Source organism: Phocoena sinus, chromosome 4, assembly GCF_008692025.1.
Source record: "Phocoena sinus isolate mPhoSin1 chromosome 4, mPhoSin1.pri, whole genome shotgun sequence".
Classification (NCBI taxonomy): Eukaryota; Metazoa; Chordata; class Mammalia; order Artiodactyla; family Phocoenidae; genus Phocoena; species Phocoena sinus.
In genome coordinates this window covers 134,418,627-134,434,055 of record NC_045766.1, presented here as the reverse complement: position 1 = coordinate 134,434,055, position 15,429 = coordinate 134,418,627, and the positions used below count along the sequence as shown (strand labels likewise).

Genomic DNA, 15,429 nt, shown 5'->3' with positions numbered 1-15,429 from the left:
CCTGCTGGCACAGTGGATAAGAATCTGCCTGCCAGTGCAGGGGACATCTGTTCAAGCCCTGGTCCGGGAAGATCCCACATGCCACGGAGCAACTAAGCCTGTGTACCACAACTGTTGAGCCTGTGCTCTAGAGCCCATGAGCTTAGAGCCTGTGCTCCACAACAAGAGAAACCACCTCAATGAGAAGCCCGTGCACCACAATAAAGAGTAGGCCCCGCTCACCACAACTAGAGGAAGCCCGCACACAGCAGCAAAGACCCAACTCAGCCAAAAATAAATTAATTAATAAGGAAAAAAAATTTCTTTTTAATTAAGAGGTTGTCTTTTTATAAACTGTCCGTGTTGGTCATTTCAGAATTTAGAAAACACAGTCTAATAATATTTTAAATGTAAAATATATATGTGAGATCTTAAAACTAATTCAAAAGAAAATGAAGCAGGGGACTTCCCTGGTGACACAGTAGTTAAGAATCTGCCTGCCAGTGCAGGGGACACGGATTCGATCCCTGGTCCATGAAGATCCCACTTGCCACGGGGCAACTAAGCCTGTGCACAACAACTACTGAGTATGTGCTCTAGAGCCCACAAGCCACAACTACTGAAGCCTGCATGCCCTAGAGCCTGTGCATCACAACTACTGGGCCCACTCGCTGCAACTAGAGAAAGCCCACACACAGCAACGAAGACCCAATGCAGCCAAAAGAAAAAATGAAGCCAGGGATTTTCTTTTAGGCTGAGCCCTAAACCTAATTTAAATCATATTTGTCTTAAAATTTTACAATTGTTGTATTAGGGAAAAGATTAAGAATATGTTTTGCATTGCAATGATCTTACTGGTTTTTTAAAAAAGAAAGCAACTTCATTTAGTTGGCTATGATAAAGCAAAAAGATATTCTTTTACTCTTCAGTAAAAAATGTGATCAAATGCAGGATTTAGGGCTTCCTTGGTGGCGCAGTGGTTGAGAGTCCACCTGCCGATGCAGGGGACATGGCTTCGTGCCCCCATCCGGGAAGATCCCACATGCCATGGAGCGGCTGCGCCCATGAGCCATGGCCACTGAGCCTGCGCGTCCAGAGCCTGTGCTCCGCAACGGGAGAGGCCCTAACAGTGAGAGGCCCGCGTACCGCAAAAACAAAAAAGAAAAAATGCAGGATTTATTCATGATGTTTAGATTTTGTTCATTTTTTTTTTTAACTTTTCAGGAGAAAATAACTTTATGCTTCTAGTTTCAAACTTTTCAGGGCTTAGCTTCTTTTTTTTCCCTTCCTTATTGAAATAATCATTCTTACATGAGATTTATGATAACACAAGGTTTTAGTAATACAGTTATCACCCTAGAGCAGAACAGACTGTTCTTAGGAGAAAGGCTGTATTTACTATATTACATTAATTCCTTTCTGATAGAATTCTTGTGAAGATTCATTTAAGTGAAATAAAGATTTTATTTAAAAAAACTTCTGGAAATTATAAGCCACAGTGTAGAATATTATTACTGCAATTGATATGTCAAATATGCTCTCTTACAGGGTTTCCTGAGGCTCAAGCTTTAGGACTAGAGGTGTTCCAAGCAGGCACTGCCCTGAAAGATGGCAAAGTGGTGACTAACGGGGGTAGGGTCCTTACAGTAACGGCCATCCGGGAAAATCTCATCTCAGCCCTTGAAGAAGCCAAGAAAGGACTAGCTGCTATAAAGTTTGAGGGGGCCATTTATAGGAAGGACATTGGCTATCATGCCATAGCTTTCCTCCAGCAGCCCAGGTAAACTTCTGACTAAGGTGATTATAGCACAGCTTCAGAACTGGCATAAATGGTGATGTAGAAAACTCCATTAACCCTGTACTAAGTCATTGTCATTCTGTATTCTTAACTCTATGAGACTGGTCTGATTTTTTTATATATATATAAATTATTTATTTATTTTATTTTTGGCTGTGTTGGGTCTTCGTTGCTGGTGTGGGCTTCCTCTAGTTGTGGCGAGCAGGGGCTACTCTTTGTTGCGGTGCTCGGGCTTCTCATTGTGGTGGCTTCTCTTGCTGCGGAGCACAGGCTGTAGGTGTGCAGGCTTCAGCAGTTGTGGCTCGCGGGTTCTAGAGTGCAGGCTTAGTAGTTGTGGCTCATGGGCTTAGGTGCTCCGTGGCATGTGGTATCTTCCCAGACCAGGGCTCGAACCCGTGTCCCCTGCATCGGCAGGCGGATTCTTAACCACTGTGCCACCAGGGAAGCCCGACTGATCTGATTTTGATTTGCATTTAGTTTGAATTGAAACTACTAGTTACAGCAATATTCAAATGAAATGGAAAAAACTTCATGGTAGCTCATGTTTGAAAAACTCAATAAGATCAGTGCTGTTGAAAGATTTTTTTCTCATTGTACGTTTTAGATATATGCAATCAGTTGTCAATTATTCATCAATAAAGAAGGGGGAAGGTTTTTTTTCCTTGAGTTATCATATATTTATATATTACTGTTGTATTTATCTTTTTTTAATAAATTTATTTATTTACTTATTTACTTTTGGCTGCATTGAGTCTTCATTGCTGCACGTGGGCTTTCTCTAGTTGTGGCGAGTAGGGGCTATTCTTTGTTGTGGTGCGCAGGCTTCTTGTTACAGAGAACGGGCTCTAGGTGCACAGGCTTCAGTAGTTGTGGCACACGGGCTTAGCAGTTGTGGCTCTCAGGCTCTAGAGCACAGGTTCAGTAGCTGTGGCGCCCAGGCTTAGCTGCTCCACACATGTGGGATCTTCCTGGTCCAGGGCACGAACCTGTGTCCCTGCATTGGCAGGCAGATTCTTAACCACTGTTCCCCCAGGGAAATCCCTGTTGTATTTATCTTAGTTCATGATTTTGTCAAAGAATTCAGGATGAAAATATTGGTTGTCTAACTTTGCAACTTTATTTGATTGTACTATAAATTTTGGCCATCTCATTTGGTCACTGGATTTATATTTATTACTGAAATGTATTTTGTAACCCTTTATTGATTCATTTATTGTCATATACAACTAACTATTCCTTTGTAAAATCAATGAACTATTAACTGCAAATGTGGGTATTTTGACCTCATCACAATTACTATTGCTCATTGAGTTCATCTATGAGAAATAAATGTGTTTTAGGACAAAATGAGAAATTTTTAGCAACTTAATTCAAGTTACATTGTTACCGATAGGCAAATTTTTTCAGGTTAAATAATGGAATTTTTTTTGAACATTAAAATACCATGCTAAAATTTTATTTTTTATTTTAAAATGACTAGATTCTATTGAAATGACCTATTTCAAGTGACTTGAAATCTTAATACTCATCTGATTCTTCAAAGATGAAGAAGATGAGAGGCTACAGTGCCAATTGCTACCTGACAAAAGAGTTGTTTTCAACCAGTAGAACTTCGTTTCCTATATAAGCATGACCCCAGACTGCTAACTTTATTGGAGTTAACTGCCACATTTCTCTCAAGTCTGTACCCTGGCACCTTGCTTCTAATAAAACTTGACATATTTCTTCACGTATCCCTGAATCCCACTAATCCAGAGTTGTCATTTTTGTAAGGCAAGACTAATGAACTCACATTGCCATTTATAAACTCGATCTCTAAATGTACTGTTCCAACTTGTTGGCGCTATTATAGATGGAAATGATGCACTGAATATCATTACCTGGTTTTGCTTTTTTTAGAGTTTTTTAAATCTTATTTCTTTAGTTATAAGGAAACATACAGTTCTCTATTATTGCAGTAAGGGCTCAGTTTCATTATTGAGGGATTTCTTTGTAGAGTCCTTATAATCTTAATTTTCACTTTTTTGACTCCGTTTTGGCACTCCTTTCCTTCCCATACCAAAATTGAACAGAGAAATATTACGGCCAAATATTGGTATATTTAACTGCCTGTGACAAGTACTTCTGGAAGAAATAGTTAAGTTAGAGAAGTAGTTACAAATAGTGAAGTTCCAAATAGTGATGATCAACTGAGGAGGTTGTTTAAACACATTTCAATTCCTAGGACCTGCCCTAGACCAGCTAAATCAAAATCTCTGGATATGGCCCAGCGTATTGGGGGATATGAAAATCACGAGTGATATCTTCTGCTTTAAATAATATTTTAAGGTTAAAATAATTCTTCCCTGGCATTTAGGTGATGTCTTTTGTTTTTTTAAACTCTTTAGGGGCCTGACTTACAAGGACTCTGGGGTAGATATTGCAGCTGGAAATATGCTGGTCAAGAAAATTAAGCCTTTAGCAAAAGCCACCTCCAGACCAGGTAAGTCAGGGCCTGTCCTTTGCTAGTTCATTAACTGTGACAAACATTGTGTATTGATTTGTGCTTTGTAGTTTACTGAGGAAAATGTTCCAGATTAATGCCAAGTTGCTGTAAGTTTTGCCCTATTTAAGCCAAACTCATAGTGTTCGGCTTTCTTATCTCTAACACTAAAAGCATTTCTTACCCATGATCTTAAACTCAAAAGGATATGTATACCCCTTTAATATCTGCTTTCTTGATCAACTCTTTGCTGTTGAAATGCAGCAAGCAATTAGTTTTCTCTCCAACAGGCTGTGATGTTGATCTTGGAGGTTTTGCTGGTCTTTTTGATTTGAAAGCAGCCGGTTTCAACGATCCTCTTCTGGCCTGTGGAACAGACGGCGTTGGAACTAAACTGAAGGTAATCAGACACTTATGTGAGTAAAGGCCTTTTATGAAAGATACGAAAGAATTTACTGTGTATCAAATACATATCTTTCGGGACTTCCCTGGTGGCGCAGTGGTTAAGAATCCGCCTGCTAATGCAGGGGACAAGGGTTCAAGCCCTGGTCCGGGAAGATCCCACATGCCGCAGAGCAGCTAAGCCTGTGAGCCACAGCTCCTGAGCCTACACTCTAGAGCACGCGAGCCACAACTACTGAGCCCGCGTGGCACAACTACTGAAGCCCGCACGCCGAGAGCCCGTGCTCCGCAACAAGAGAAGCCACTGCAGTGAGAAGCCCGCGCGGCGTGACGAAGAGTAGCCCCCCGCTCGCCACAACAGCCCACGTGCAGCAACGAAGACCCAGTGCAGCCATAAATAAATAAACAAATAAAATACATATCTTTCCCTTCTTGACATATATGCACTAAAGAGAACCACACCAAGTAATCATACAGTTGGCTACAATAGCTACGTGTTTCTAATAACACAGTGTTGGTGAGACTATATCCAGATAGAAGGGTTATCTTAGGGGAGAAAAGGGAATACTTTCGGACCAAGTAGCTTATCGGAACTTAGTGTTCTTTTGTCGTTAGGTGTTCAGAGCACCTAGCCAAAAGTCAGTAATATTGTTAGCCTCCACTGATAATTGACAAGATATAGTTTGGAGCTTATTCTCTTATGTGGATGTTTATATTCTTCTGTAGATTGCCCAACAGTGCCATAAACATGAAACCATTGGTCAAGATTTGGTTGCGATGTGTGTAAATGATATTCTGGCACAAGGAGCGGAGCCCCTCTTTTTCCTCGATTACTTTTCCTGTGGAAAACTTGACCCCAGTACAACTGAAGCTGTTGTTGCTGGAATCGCTACAGCTTGTAAAAAAGCCGGATGTGCTCTCCTCGGTATGATCATCCATTTTAATCACACATCACACCTTCTTATGTATTTCAGCCCTATGTACAAACATGATCGGTTACCAGTATACCTAACGAGACAAACTGTGTCACGAGACGAGGCAAGTAAAATATAGATGATACCACCTAAGGACAACTTAGACCTTTGTGCCCTCAAACCCTCCCCTCAAGGCTTGGTCCCCAGACTGAGACTCATACTCCACCATTGCCCAGGCCTTATCTTCTCCCTGATCCTTAGCCACCATCTCACTCCCATCTCTCTCAGTGGCCTCCTGGACAGACAGGGTAGGGGGCTGTTTCCTCCTTATGGCCCTGCAGCAGAGGCAGATCGGGTCTTGGCTTTCTGAGTCTTAACTTAAGCCTTATTTTCCCACAGAAATGACACTAAGAATAAAATGTACCCAAGGTTTACAGAAATATGAAATACATACATGAGAATTTTGAACACAATTAATTTGTAGGTTGACCAAGGAACAAAACTACCTGTTTTATATTACCATTTCTGTGGACAGGTATGTCCCCAAAGCCAAACTTGCCTTTCAGCCGTCTTTGAGAACAGTTCCTAATTCGGATCTGCCTGCCTAGACCCTGTCTTTACACAGTATGGTGGTCATATGAACTATGACATATTTTTTAGGCCAGGGCATTTAGAGTTAGGCAGGTCTGATTAAATCACTTCTCTAAGCCTGTATCATTATTGGAACATAGAGTGATTGTAAAGATCAAATATAGGTGAAAGCATTTCTGAAACTAACTGCTGGAGAAATGGTGTCATATTCAACTGAGTATTCATCCCGTAAAAATAATGATGTTTGGAGGCTATACTCACCCTTTGTGGAAATTCGCGCTATTTCCCCTGAAATCATGCTTAGATGTTTGTGGAATACAGCTTTTGTTTAATTGTTCATATGAAGAGTAGCTGGTGTCACTACTTCCTAGACAGGTTTATAAGTATTTGGTGATTTCTTTGCTCTTGTTTTCTCTTTCTGCCAGGAGGTGAAACGGCAGAAATGCCTGACATGTACCCTCCTGGAGAGTATGATCTAGCCGGTTTTGCCGTTGGTGCAATGGAGCGGGATCAGAAACTCCCTCACCTGGAAAGAATCACTGAAGGGGACGCTGTTATTGGAATAGCTTCATCTGGTCTTCACAGCAATGGATTTAGCCTTGTGAGGAAAATTGTAGCGAAATCTTCCCTTCAGTACTCCTCTCCAGCACCTGATGGCTGTGGTGGCCAGGCCTTAGGTAAACATACTCACATTTAAACTCTCCTGCTTGGGAATGTCTGAGCAACCACTTAGTTGGGTTAGGCTTTCATTACTTAAAGTTAGAATGGAACAAACTGCATATATTTTGGTTTTATATTCATAGACTAAGTTTTTGTCTCATCTTCCTAATATACAGGTGATTTACTTCTAACTCCAACCAGAATCTACAGCCATTCACTGTTACCTGTCCTGCGTTCAGGACATGTTAAGGCCTTTGCACATATTACCGGTGGGGGATTGCTAGAAAACATCCCCAGAGTCCTGCCTCAGAAATTTGGGGTGGATTTAGGTAAGGTTGCTAAAAAGAACGTTTGCTCAGAAAACTGTTATGAGAAAAAATACATTGTGGAAGGAAACTTTATGGGTAGTTAGTACACATATGATTATGTGGAAAATTCTTTTTTATTTGGCTGTGCCAGGTCTTAGTTTTGGCATGCAGGATCTTTTTAGTTGTGGCATGCGGAATCTTTAGTTTTGGCATTCGAACTCTTAGTTGTGGCATGTGGGATCTAGTTCCCTGACAAGGGATCAAACCCGGGCGCCCTGCATTGGGAGTGCAGAGTCTTAGCCACTGGACCACCAGGGAAGTCCCTACCTGGAAAATTCTTAAATCATTGGGGCTTCTTGGGGAAAAAATAGGACTGACCCTTTTCCACCTTTTCTCACTTCATTAGCCGTGTTTATAAGGCATAAAGTCCTCGTGTGATTGACTTAGATGAAATTCTTTAAGCAGATTCTCCAAGGGGGTCAGTAAGCTCAAGCTCTATCAAGATGGAATCAGGAACATGCTGGGAAGGGAAGTGGTAGTTATTAAATAGTCTGTGCAGGGGATAAAGGAGACCTGAACCAAGGCATAGAGAAGGGAAACAGATTGGAGAATCATTTTGTGCTTAGAAGGAAAAAAGAAGTCACAAGTTTCTAGTTTAGTAGGTGAGTAGATTTGGAATAGGAAGTGGAAATACAGTGTTTTACATCTTTGAAGTATTTATTGTAGTGTTTTTGTGAGCAGAAGTTAAGTTGGGTACTTATATGCAGATAGTAATAGTTAATCACAGAGAGAATAGGAGGGACCAAAAGGTTGTTCCTCAATATTCCACCCACCTTAAAGTTTGGCAGAGGTAGAATTTCTAAAAAAGAATAGTCAAAATCAGGCAGTAAACCATGTAAAAGTATCAACTCCGAGCAAAGATTTCAACATGACACTGGTTAGCAGTGTCAAAAAGCAGCTTGGTGAGGATACCACCCCCCATATATTGGAGTGGGGGGGGGAGGTGATGGCAGAGATACAGAGACAATGAGTGAAGATTGCTGTTTCAGGAAACTTATTGGTTAGGAATTCCCTGGTTGTCCAGTGGTTAGGGCTCAGTGCTCTCACTGCAATGGCCGGTTTCAGTCCCTGGTCAGGGAACTAAGATCCTGCAAGCCATGCAGCAGGGCCAAAAAAAAAAAAAAAAAGAATTTTATGTGTGTGTCTATATAGGTATTACCTAAAATTTTTTATTAGAGATTTTTGTTGTATTAGAGGATAGGTTCTTACACCTAAATCTAGATTTTTTTTTCACATTCACAAAAGGGTAGTATGCCGACCTTTACTGGAATTCAGCCATTAGAGCATCTAATTCATTAGGGGATTTCTAAGACTCTAGTTAGTTAACACAGCACAAAACTTCACTCAGTCATGAATACGGGCCAAGTGTGACAAGAAAAGTGTTCTTAATGCCTGAGGTACAAATGGATCCCAAAAAAACTTCTGAAAGGCCCGTTTATAGTTTTACCCTCTATAAAATAGCAGTGCTGGTTTTAATTTCCATAGGTTTGTATATGTACATACTTCTATACTTTGTGTCAATAATAGGTTAATTGAACAACTCTTGCCTGTTTTCAGATGCCCAGACCTGGAGGATCCCCAGGATCTTCTCGTGGTTACAGCAGGAAGGACACCTCTCTGAAGAAGAGATGGCCAGAACATTTAACTGTGGGATTGGGGCTGCCCTCGTGGTATCAAAGGATCTGACACAGCAGATTCTGCAGGATATTCAGCAGCACAAGGAAGAAGCCTGGGCGATCGGCAGAGTGGTCGCATGTCCTGAAGGTAACTGTTCCTTATTTAGTTGCTCTGTTTCAAGCCATTGATAGGCAACTATCTTTACGCAGCTGTAACATGAAAACACCCATGCCAGTAATACCATGCATCTCTTCATTTCTGCCTCAGGGCTCTGGCACCTCTGTGTAGCAGTCACATATGCACAACTACACCCTGCAGGACAGCCCTTGACCAGCGGGGTGAGAACTAGTGAATAAATGCCCACTTTAGGGACAGAAGAAGGGAGCGGTTCTGAGGCACAGTCTACATGGCTCCTTTGAGGGTCTCAGTGGAATCAAGCCCCAGTTGCCCACAGTGGTGACCAGTTTAATAACACACTCTTATATTGGCTCTTGCCCATCCTCATTCTGGTTCCCTAGGATCACTTCCCAAAGTAATCACCTCGCATGTAAGACCTTGTCTCAGGCTCTGCTTTGTGGTTCAGCTCACTTCAAGGAGTAGTGAGCAAGTACCCTGACCAGTACTGTGTATGACTTAGAACCCTGTTAGCAGTACTAGAAATCGGCAGATTGACAGAAAACCAACTCAGTTTCTCTAACAGAGATGTCAAGGCTTGTTAATTTTGTCTGTATCTGCCTTTCATCCCTTTATTGTATGGCTTTCACTTTCAGGCAGGCTCTCCAAATACCGGAAAGATGTCTTGAGCCCACATCCTTCAACTCACATTGCAGTAAGAGAGGCCCTCTCTTTCTCAACATCCTATATCAAGTCTTTGAACAGCCTTGCTTGGGTCACATGCCTCCCCTTGAAGCCAAGAGGTCATAGCACTATTGTGGATGCAAGACTTGCGGGAAAGGGGAGACAGAACACTGGCAGGCAGTAACATATCCACTTTATGTTTAGATATAGTGCTGTACCTTTTAGTTGAAGTGGGCAGTTATATACGTTCACCATCAGGAAGTTTGTATGAATGAGTGACGATAAGTAAAGCAAACGTATTATTTTAGTCCTTGCATATCTTATTTTCAGAATAAAATACAGTACTCTAAAGTTTTTATAGAATACTTCTCTTTCCATATTACTGTTAATTCACAGTTGTTCTTTTTTTATTTATTGGGTGTGTTTGAAACAAAGGTTCTCCTCGTGTGAAAGTCAAGCATCTGATTGAAACCATGCAGATAAATAGATCAGTGTTGGAGAATGGCACCCTGAAAAATCATGTCTCTGTTCAACCAAAAAAGGCAAGAGTAGCTGTCTTAATATCTGGGACAGGTGAGATGTGGCTTCCTCTTTACTATAGAGCTGTAGAAATGCTCTTCCTTTTCTCCCACCCACACGCCCCCCCCCCAAAAAAAAAACCTCCTTCCGACTGTGAGAACACTCTTAGTACTGGGGCTAGGTATCATTAAGGAGTGTTATCTTTTCTACATCCTCAGTCTTTCCACTTTCTCAGGCATTTGAAGCAGCTTCTAAAGGAAAAGTAGAGGGTGTGGGGAAGATGGTTGAAGAGAGAGAAGCTAGAAAAGACAGAATGGAAATTCCAACTTCTTTTGAATCATAGCTTTGTAGTTGAAAAGTCTTAGGACAGTTGAGGCTTTTTTAAATTGTTAATAGTAACAATACAAAATTTGTGTTTGACTCTGCGGACAGCGGGGTAAAGTCCTAAGAGCATTGTATTCTCTCATATGGATGGATATAGTATGATTCTTTTTTCCTTTTATTTTTTATTTTTTTTATTTGCACCATGCCATGCAGCTTGTGGGATCTTAGTTCCCTGACCAGGGATTGAACCCAGGCCCTCAGCAGTGAGAGCAGAGTCCTAACCACTGGACGGCCAGGGAATTCCGTCCACTGTTTTAAGTAACATTGCTATGAACATTCTTTTAATATACAATAAGTTTGTAAGTGCATATCTGGTTATTTCTTTAGGTTAACTTTCCCAGAAGTATAATTGCTTTACAAGTCTATTTTAAGGTTTCAATATACTTTAGACCCAAGTTGATGGTAAAGCAAAGAAACTACTGTAAGGGTCATAGTGGTTTATTCTTCTTCAGAGGGTTGATTTTTTTTACTTAATTAAGCAGCTTATTCCTCATCAATCAGTTTTAAAATCATGTTATACTGTTTCTACTGGTATGCTAAATCATATTATTTTGCAGGAGCAATTACGTATCCTTGAACCAGGAGTGCCTATGTTTTTGTAAGACACTAATCCATTATTCTAAGAGGAACGGAATTTTAAAGCCTCACATATTTTGCCAATCTTTTCTAAGACATTTTCATTCAAAAATCTTGACCATTCCCTATTCAAAATGGTATAAACGTTTTAAAGAAGTGTGCACTCACCTGTGCTTTTCTCCCTTTTTCAGGATCAAACCTCCAAGCTCTCATAGACAGCACTAGGGAGCCAAGTAGCTCTGCACACATTGTTGTTGTGATCTCCAACACAGCTGCAGTGTCTGGCTTAGATAAAGCAGAAAGAGCCGGAATTCCCACCAGAGTAAGTTACTTTGAAAAGTATCCTTCAAGATTATTTACACTCATAATCTGCCCCCAAGTGTTCTTCGGATGCCTGGATTTGGGGCGGGTGCTGAGCTTGCCTTTATATTCATCCTGTCCATTCCTTAATTCTTGACATCACGTGTATCTTCAGAAGGAGGTGAAGTATAGTCTATATAAAGGTTGAGTTTTAAATTATTTTTGGTAATTTGTTGGAAATGGATTGTACTTATCTTTTTCTATTCTAGGTAATTAATCATAAATTATATAAAAATCGTGTAGCATTTGACACTACAGTAGACCAAGTCCTTGAAGAGTTCTCCACAGACATAGTCTGTCTTGCAGGATTCATGAGAATTTTATCTGGCCCCTTTGTCAGAAAATGGAATGGTAAGCAAAAAGAGTTTGATACTACATTGAGGAATTGACTGAAAATGGGCTATAGGGTGGTGAACTTGCCATACAATCCCAGTCATGGTATTTACTGTGACGGTTTATTTTGACACACGTCATAACTGAATTTCCTTTGCCTTTAGCACAAAGAATAATGATTTATTATCCTGCTGTCTCTATCAGTTTTCTTTGGCCTGCTGTAATTACGGTTTCTAACGTAGCTTAGGTTGGTTTCACATTACTGCAAACATATTATTTCATCTTCTGGATAAATATTGGGAAGAGACTTTTTTTTACTTGTTTAGAAGCAAGGGAAGGTGACTCTCTGTATCCCAAAATAGAGTTCCTCTTCTGAGGAACTGTGAACCATTGCCAGAAGATGGAAAGGAAGGCATTGTTGCCAGATAACATAGTGTCTGCTGTTAATGCCTTTCCCACAGAAGTTTTGACTGCTTCCTGTGGTGCTTTTTTGTGCACATATTTGGTCAATAAATGTATTTCCTCTTCGGAGAGTTTGTTTTCTTAAGTGAATATAGTTAGAGCACTTGTGGTGTAATATACCACAGGCAATGCTTTTGGTGACATAAGGCACACAGACTGACTAATCCGGCATCTGTGGATTAGTCACATGTGAACATGCCACTTCATGGTTAGAAATCAAGCATATAGACACTACGCAGGAACCTCCTGTCTTTCTAATATTATGTGCCAGGGACAAGCTGAATTTTCTTCAAGAGCCCTATGATCCAGATTAGAACCCCTCCCATCCAGCTTTGAGTCAGTGCAGGCGCCTGCTCAGAAGCCCCTTGGTGTGTCTTCAGCTGTGCAAGGCAGAAACCTGCTGCTCCCAGGGCCTCCTTGGATGAGAACGTGTATTTCACTTTTCCTCATTTCTGTCTTTGACAAAGAAGACACCCATCCTAGAAAAACCTTGCTCCTATTGACTCCTGATTCTAGACAGGAAAGTGTATGTTCCTTTGACAGAATACATAGGGTTTTTAAATTCTGACCACTATGTTTTAATTAATTTCCAGGGAAAATGCTCAACATCCACCCATCCTTGCTCCCTTCGTTTAAGGGTTCAAATGCCCATGAACAAGTCCTGGATGCCGGGGTCACCGTCACTGGGTGCACCGTGCACTTTGTAGCTGTGAGTATGTCTCTTTCTACCAAAATCTTATTAGTATTTAATGTAAATTGTACTTGGCAGAAGTAATGTTCAAAACTTTCTCACTTTTCTTTTCCAGGAAGATGTAGATGCTGGACAAATTATTTTACAAGAAGCTGTTCCGGTGAAGAGGGGTGACACTGTTGAAACTCTATCTGAAAGAGTAAAATTAGCAGAACATAAAATATTTCCCTCAGCCCTCCAGCTGGTGGCCAGTGGAACTGTACGGCTTGGAGAAAATGGCAAGATCTGTTGGGTCAAAGAGGAATGAAGCATCCTAATCCAAGAATGGAGCCCGCTTTGAAAGAATTCTAGCTGCTTGCAGGGTGACTTTCATCGTGGACTCAGCCTGAAAGACAGCTAAGACATATATGTATTGCTTCCAGTGGTCTTTCAGGTTTTACCTGTTTGGGGCCTTTTTGTTCATCATCAAAACAGGCATTCAGAATTCCTTTTACTTTCAGCCAAATAAGATACCAAAACTTAATCTTTCTTATATATTCGTTTTCGAAGAGCTAGTAAGTCTAATAAGTTAATATCTCTTCCCCATGTTGTATATCTGTACTGATTTGAATTCAGACTTCTCTAATTATTCTGATCCTAAGTTGGTGTCATAAAATTTTGAGGTAGTTCCCATTTCTGAGGGATAGTGTTCTTTGTACTTTGAAATATCATTACACATTCCTATAATAATTGACAATTTTTGTAACACCCAGATTTTAGCTTCACAGTTTGGGAGGATGGAAGGCAATCTACTCAGACTAGTAAAGAGTATAATGGGACTGCATGATTTCCCACTCTAGCCAGTCATTTCCAATGTGGATATGCAGTTCTGGAACTGGGAGGTCTAGGTTGACATACTGGGCCACACGTGCATGACCCTACACATAGGACCACATTTCTGTCATCGCTGAGCAAACAGGGAATGGCCACCTGGCCCATAGGCAGCCAGCCAGCCTTAGACTGCTGAGCCACCTTCAGGGTGGCCTGAGAGCTCTGCCTGCCCAACAGGGGGGCACCTTACTGGAAGGGTACCTTGAAGCCCTGTTCAAGTCCTCCCTTGGAGTTTAAACTCAAAACTTAATGGCACAGGACTCTTACAGTAGTTATATACAGAAGAGAGTAAACTCTCGCCTTAATACAGGAAAGAGGGTCAAGAGAAGCAGAGTGCCAGAAAAAAGGACAGGCACCTTTGCCAAGAGACCCTCATCACTGCCTCTGGTGCAAGTCAGTTTCCCCAGGCAGCTGGCCAACATTACCCTACCTCTCCTTGACTGTAGTCAGCAACTGCCATCAAATGATGTCCAGGTACATCATTTTACATAGGTGTCTTTGCTGCAAAAACAATTGACTCACTTTTTTCTAGAGAGCTCACTCAACGTAATAAGCACCTATTATGTATATGCCAAACTAGCCTATGAAGTTTTTAGAAAGTTAGAAGATATAAAGGAAAATGTTACTGGTTGATAAAATCATATACTGTAATAAAAGTAGAAGCTGGTACCAGGGTAAATTAGAAAAATCAGTAAGAGTTTATGACTTTAGGAATACAATTTTCCAGCCCTTATTTAGACACTAATATCCACTAAAAGGAACCTGGACACCATGGAAGGTAGCTGATTCAATATCTTCAGATAGGAAGAATCAAAGTGTGTCTGAAATATGTGGTTGACAGAAACCAAAAAAAAAAAGGTTGAAAGTAGCAGGGATGATACTGAAAGGACAGAGGAGTCAGCTGAAAGGGTGTCCTACTGTCTAGTTCGTGATAAACAATATTATTTGTGCATGTTGAGTGTGTGAGCAGCTGTTGGTTTATAATGATACTCAAAAGGTCATTTAAGTTATGAAAAAGGCAATGCAAAGATGTTAGTCTTTTATTAATGTAATAAATGTGGATATTTGTCTTTTATTATAGATGTCTCTGTTTCTGTTTGTGTAAACAGGAGTAAAACAAATGAGCCCCTACATCGTGTTCAGGTAGAAAGATACGGGGTGGATAGGGGAAAGAGGGTTCAACTGTTAATCAGTTCTGCTGGCTACACACAACAATCAAAAAGGATTCAAATGTGAGTGCTAAAATGATGAGTAAGCCAAATGCTCTAAAGAGGAATGTTATAATAATTTCGAAGAGATTTTAGTCTCTAAATGTTCCTTCTTAAATTTTTTACCATTTTTAACTACTGCACATAAACTTTAAAAATAACTCAAGTACAGGGAATTCCCTGGCAGTCCTGTAGTTAGAACTCGGCACTTTCACTGCTGAGGACCCAGGTTCAGTCCCTGATTGGGGAACTAAGATCCCACGAGCCACGTGGCACGGCCAAAAATAAATAAATAAATGAAGTACAATATGGTATTTAATTATAATAAAGTTTAACGACTGGTACAGCTAGTCCCTCCTCATTACTTATTTTCAGAATTTTCTTGGCTATTCTCCCATGCTAAGCAGCCAGAACCAC

At 40.7% G+C, this 15,429-nt stretch overlaps 1 protein-coding gene across 6 annotated transcripts in view; it reads left to right on the top strand.

The window, feature by feature from the left end:
- The window catches only part of GART (phosphoribosylglycinamide formyltransferase, phosphoribosylglycinamide synthetase, phosphoribosylaminoimidazole synthetase), a 28,763-nt gene extending 13,884 nt beyond the window's left edge, over positions 1–14,879 (top strand). For 4 of the 6 annotated variants that reach the window (XM_032631035.1, XM_032631036.1, XM_032631034.1 and 1 more), the window contains 12 exons: positions 1,528–1,759; positions 4,165–4,259; positions 4,550–4,659; positions 5,388–5,586; positions 6,592–6,843; positions 7,003–7,155; positions 8,752–8,958; positions 10,045–10,182; positions 11,280–11,410; positions 11,658–11,799; positions 12,837–12,952; positions 13,050–14,879. In XM_032631035.1, the coding sequence (XP_032486926.1) occupies positions 1,528–1,759; positions 4,165–4,259; positions 4,550–4,659; positions 5,388–5,586; positions 6,592–6,843; positions 7,003–7,155; positions 8,752–8,958; positions 10,045–10,182; positions 11,280–11,410; positions 11,658–11,799; positions 12,837–12,952; positions 13,050–13,241 (1,967 nt within the window). In that variant the 3' untranslated portion in view covers positions 13,242–14,879. Of the gene's footprint in view, positions 1–1,527; positions 1,777–4,164; positions 4,260–4,549; positions 4,660–5,387; positions 5,587–6,591; positions 6,844–7,002; positions 7,156–8,751; positions 8,959–9,581; positions 9,641–10,044; positions 10,183–11,279; positions 11,411–11,657; positions 11,800–12,836; positions 12,953–13,049 lie in introns of those variants that run through there. The other 2 variants (XR_004349741.1, XR_004349740.1) reach the window with 2 other exon arrangements.
- The last annotated feature ends 550 nt before the right edge of the window (positions 14,880–15,429 follow it).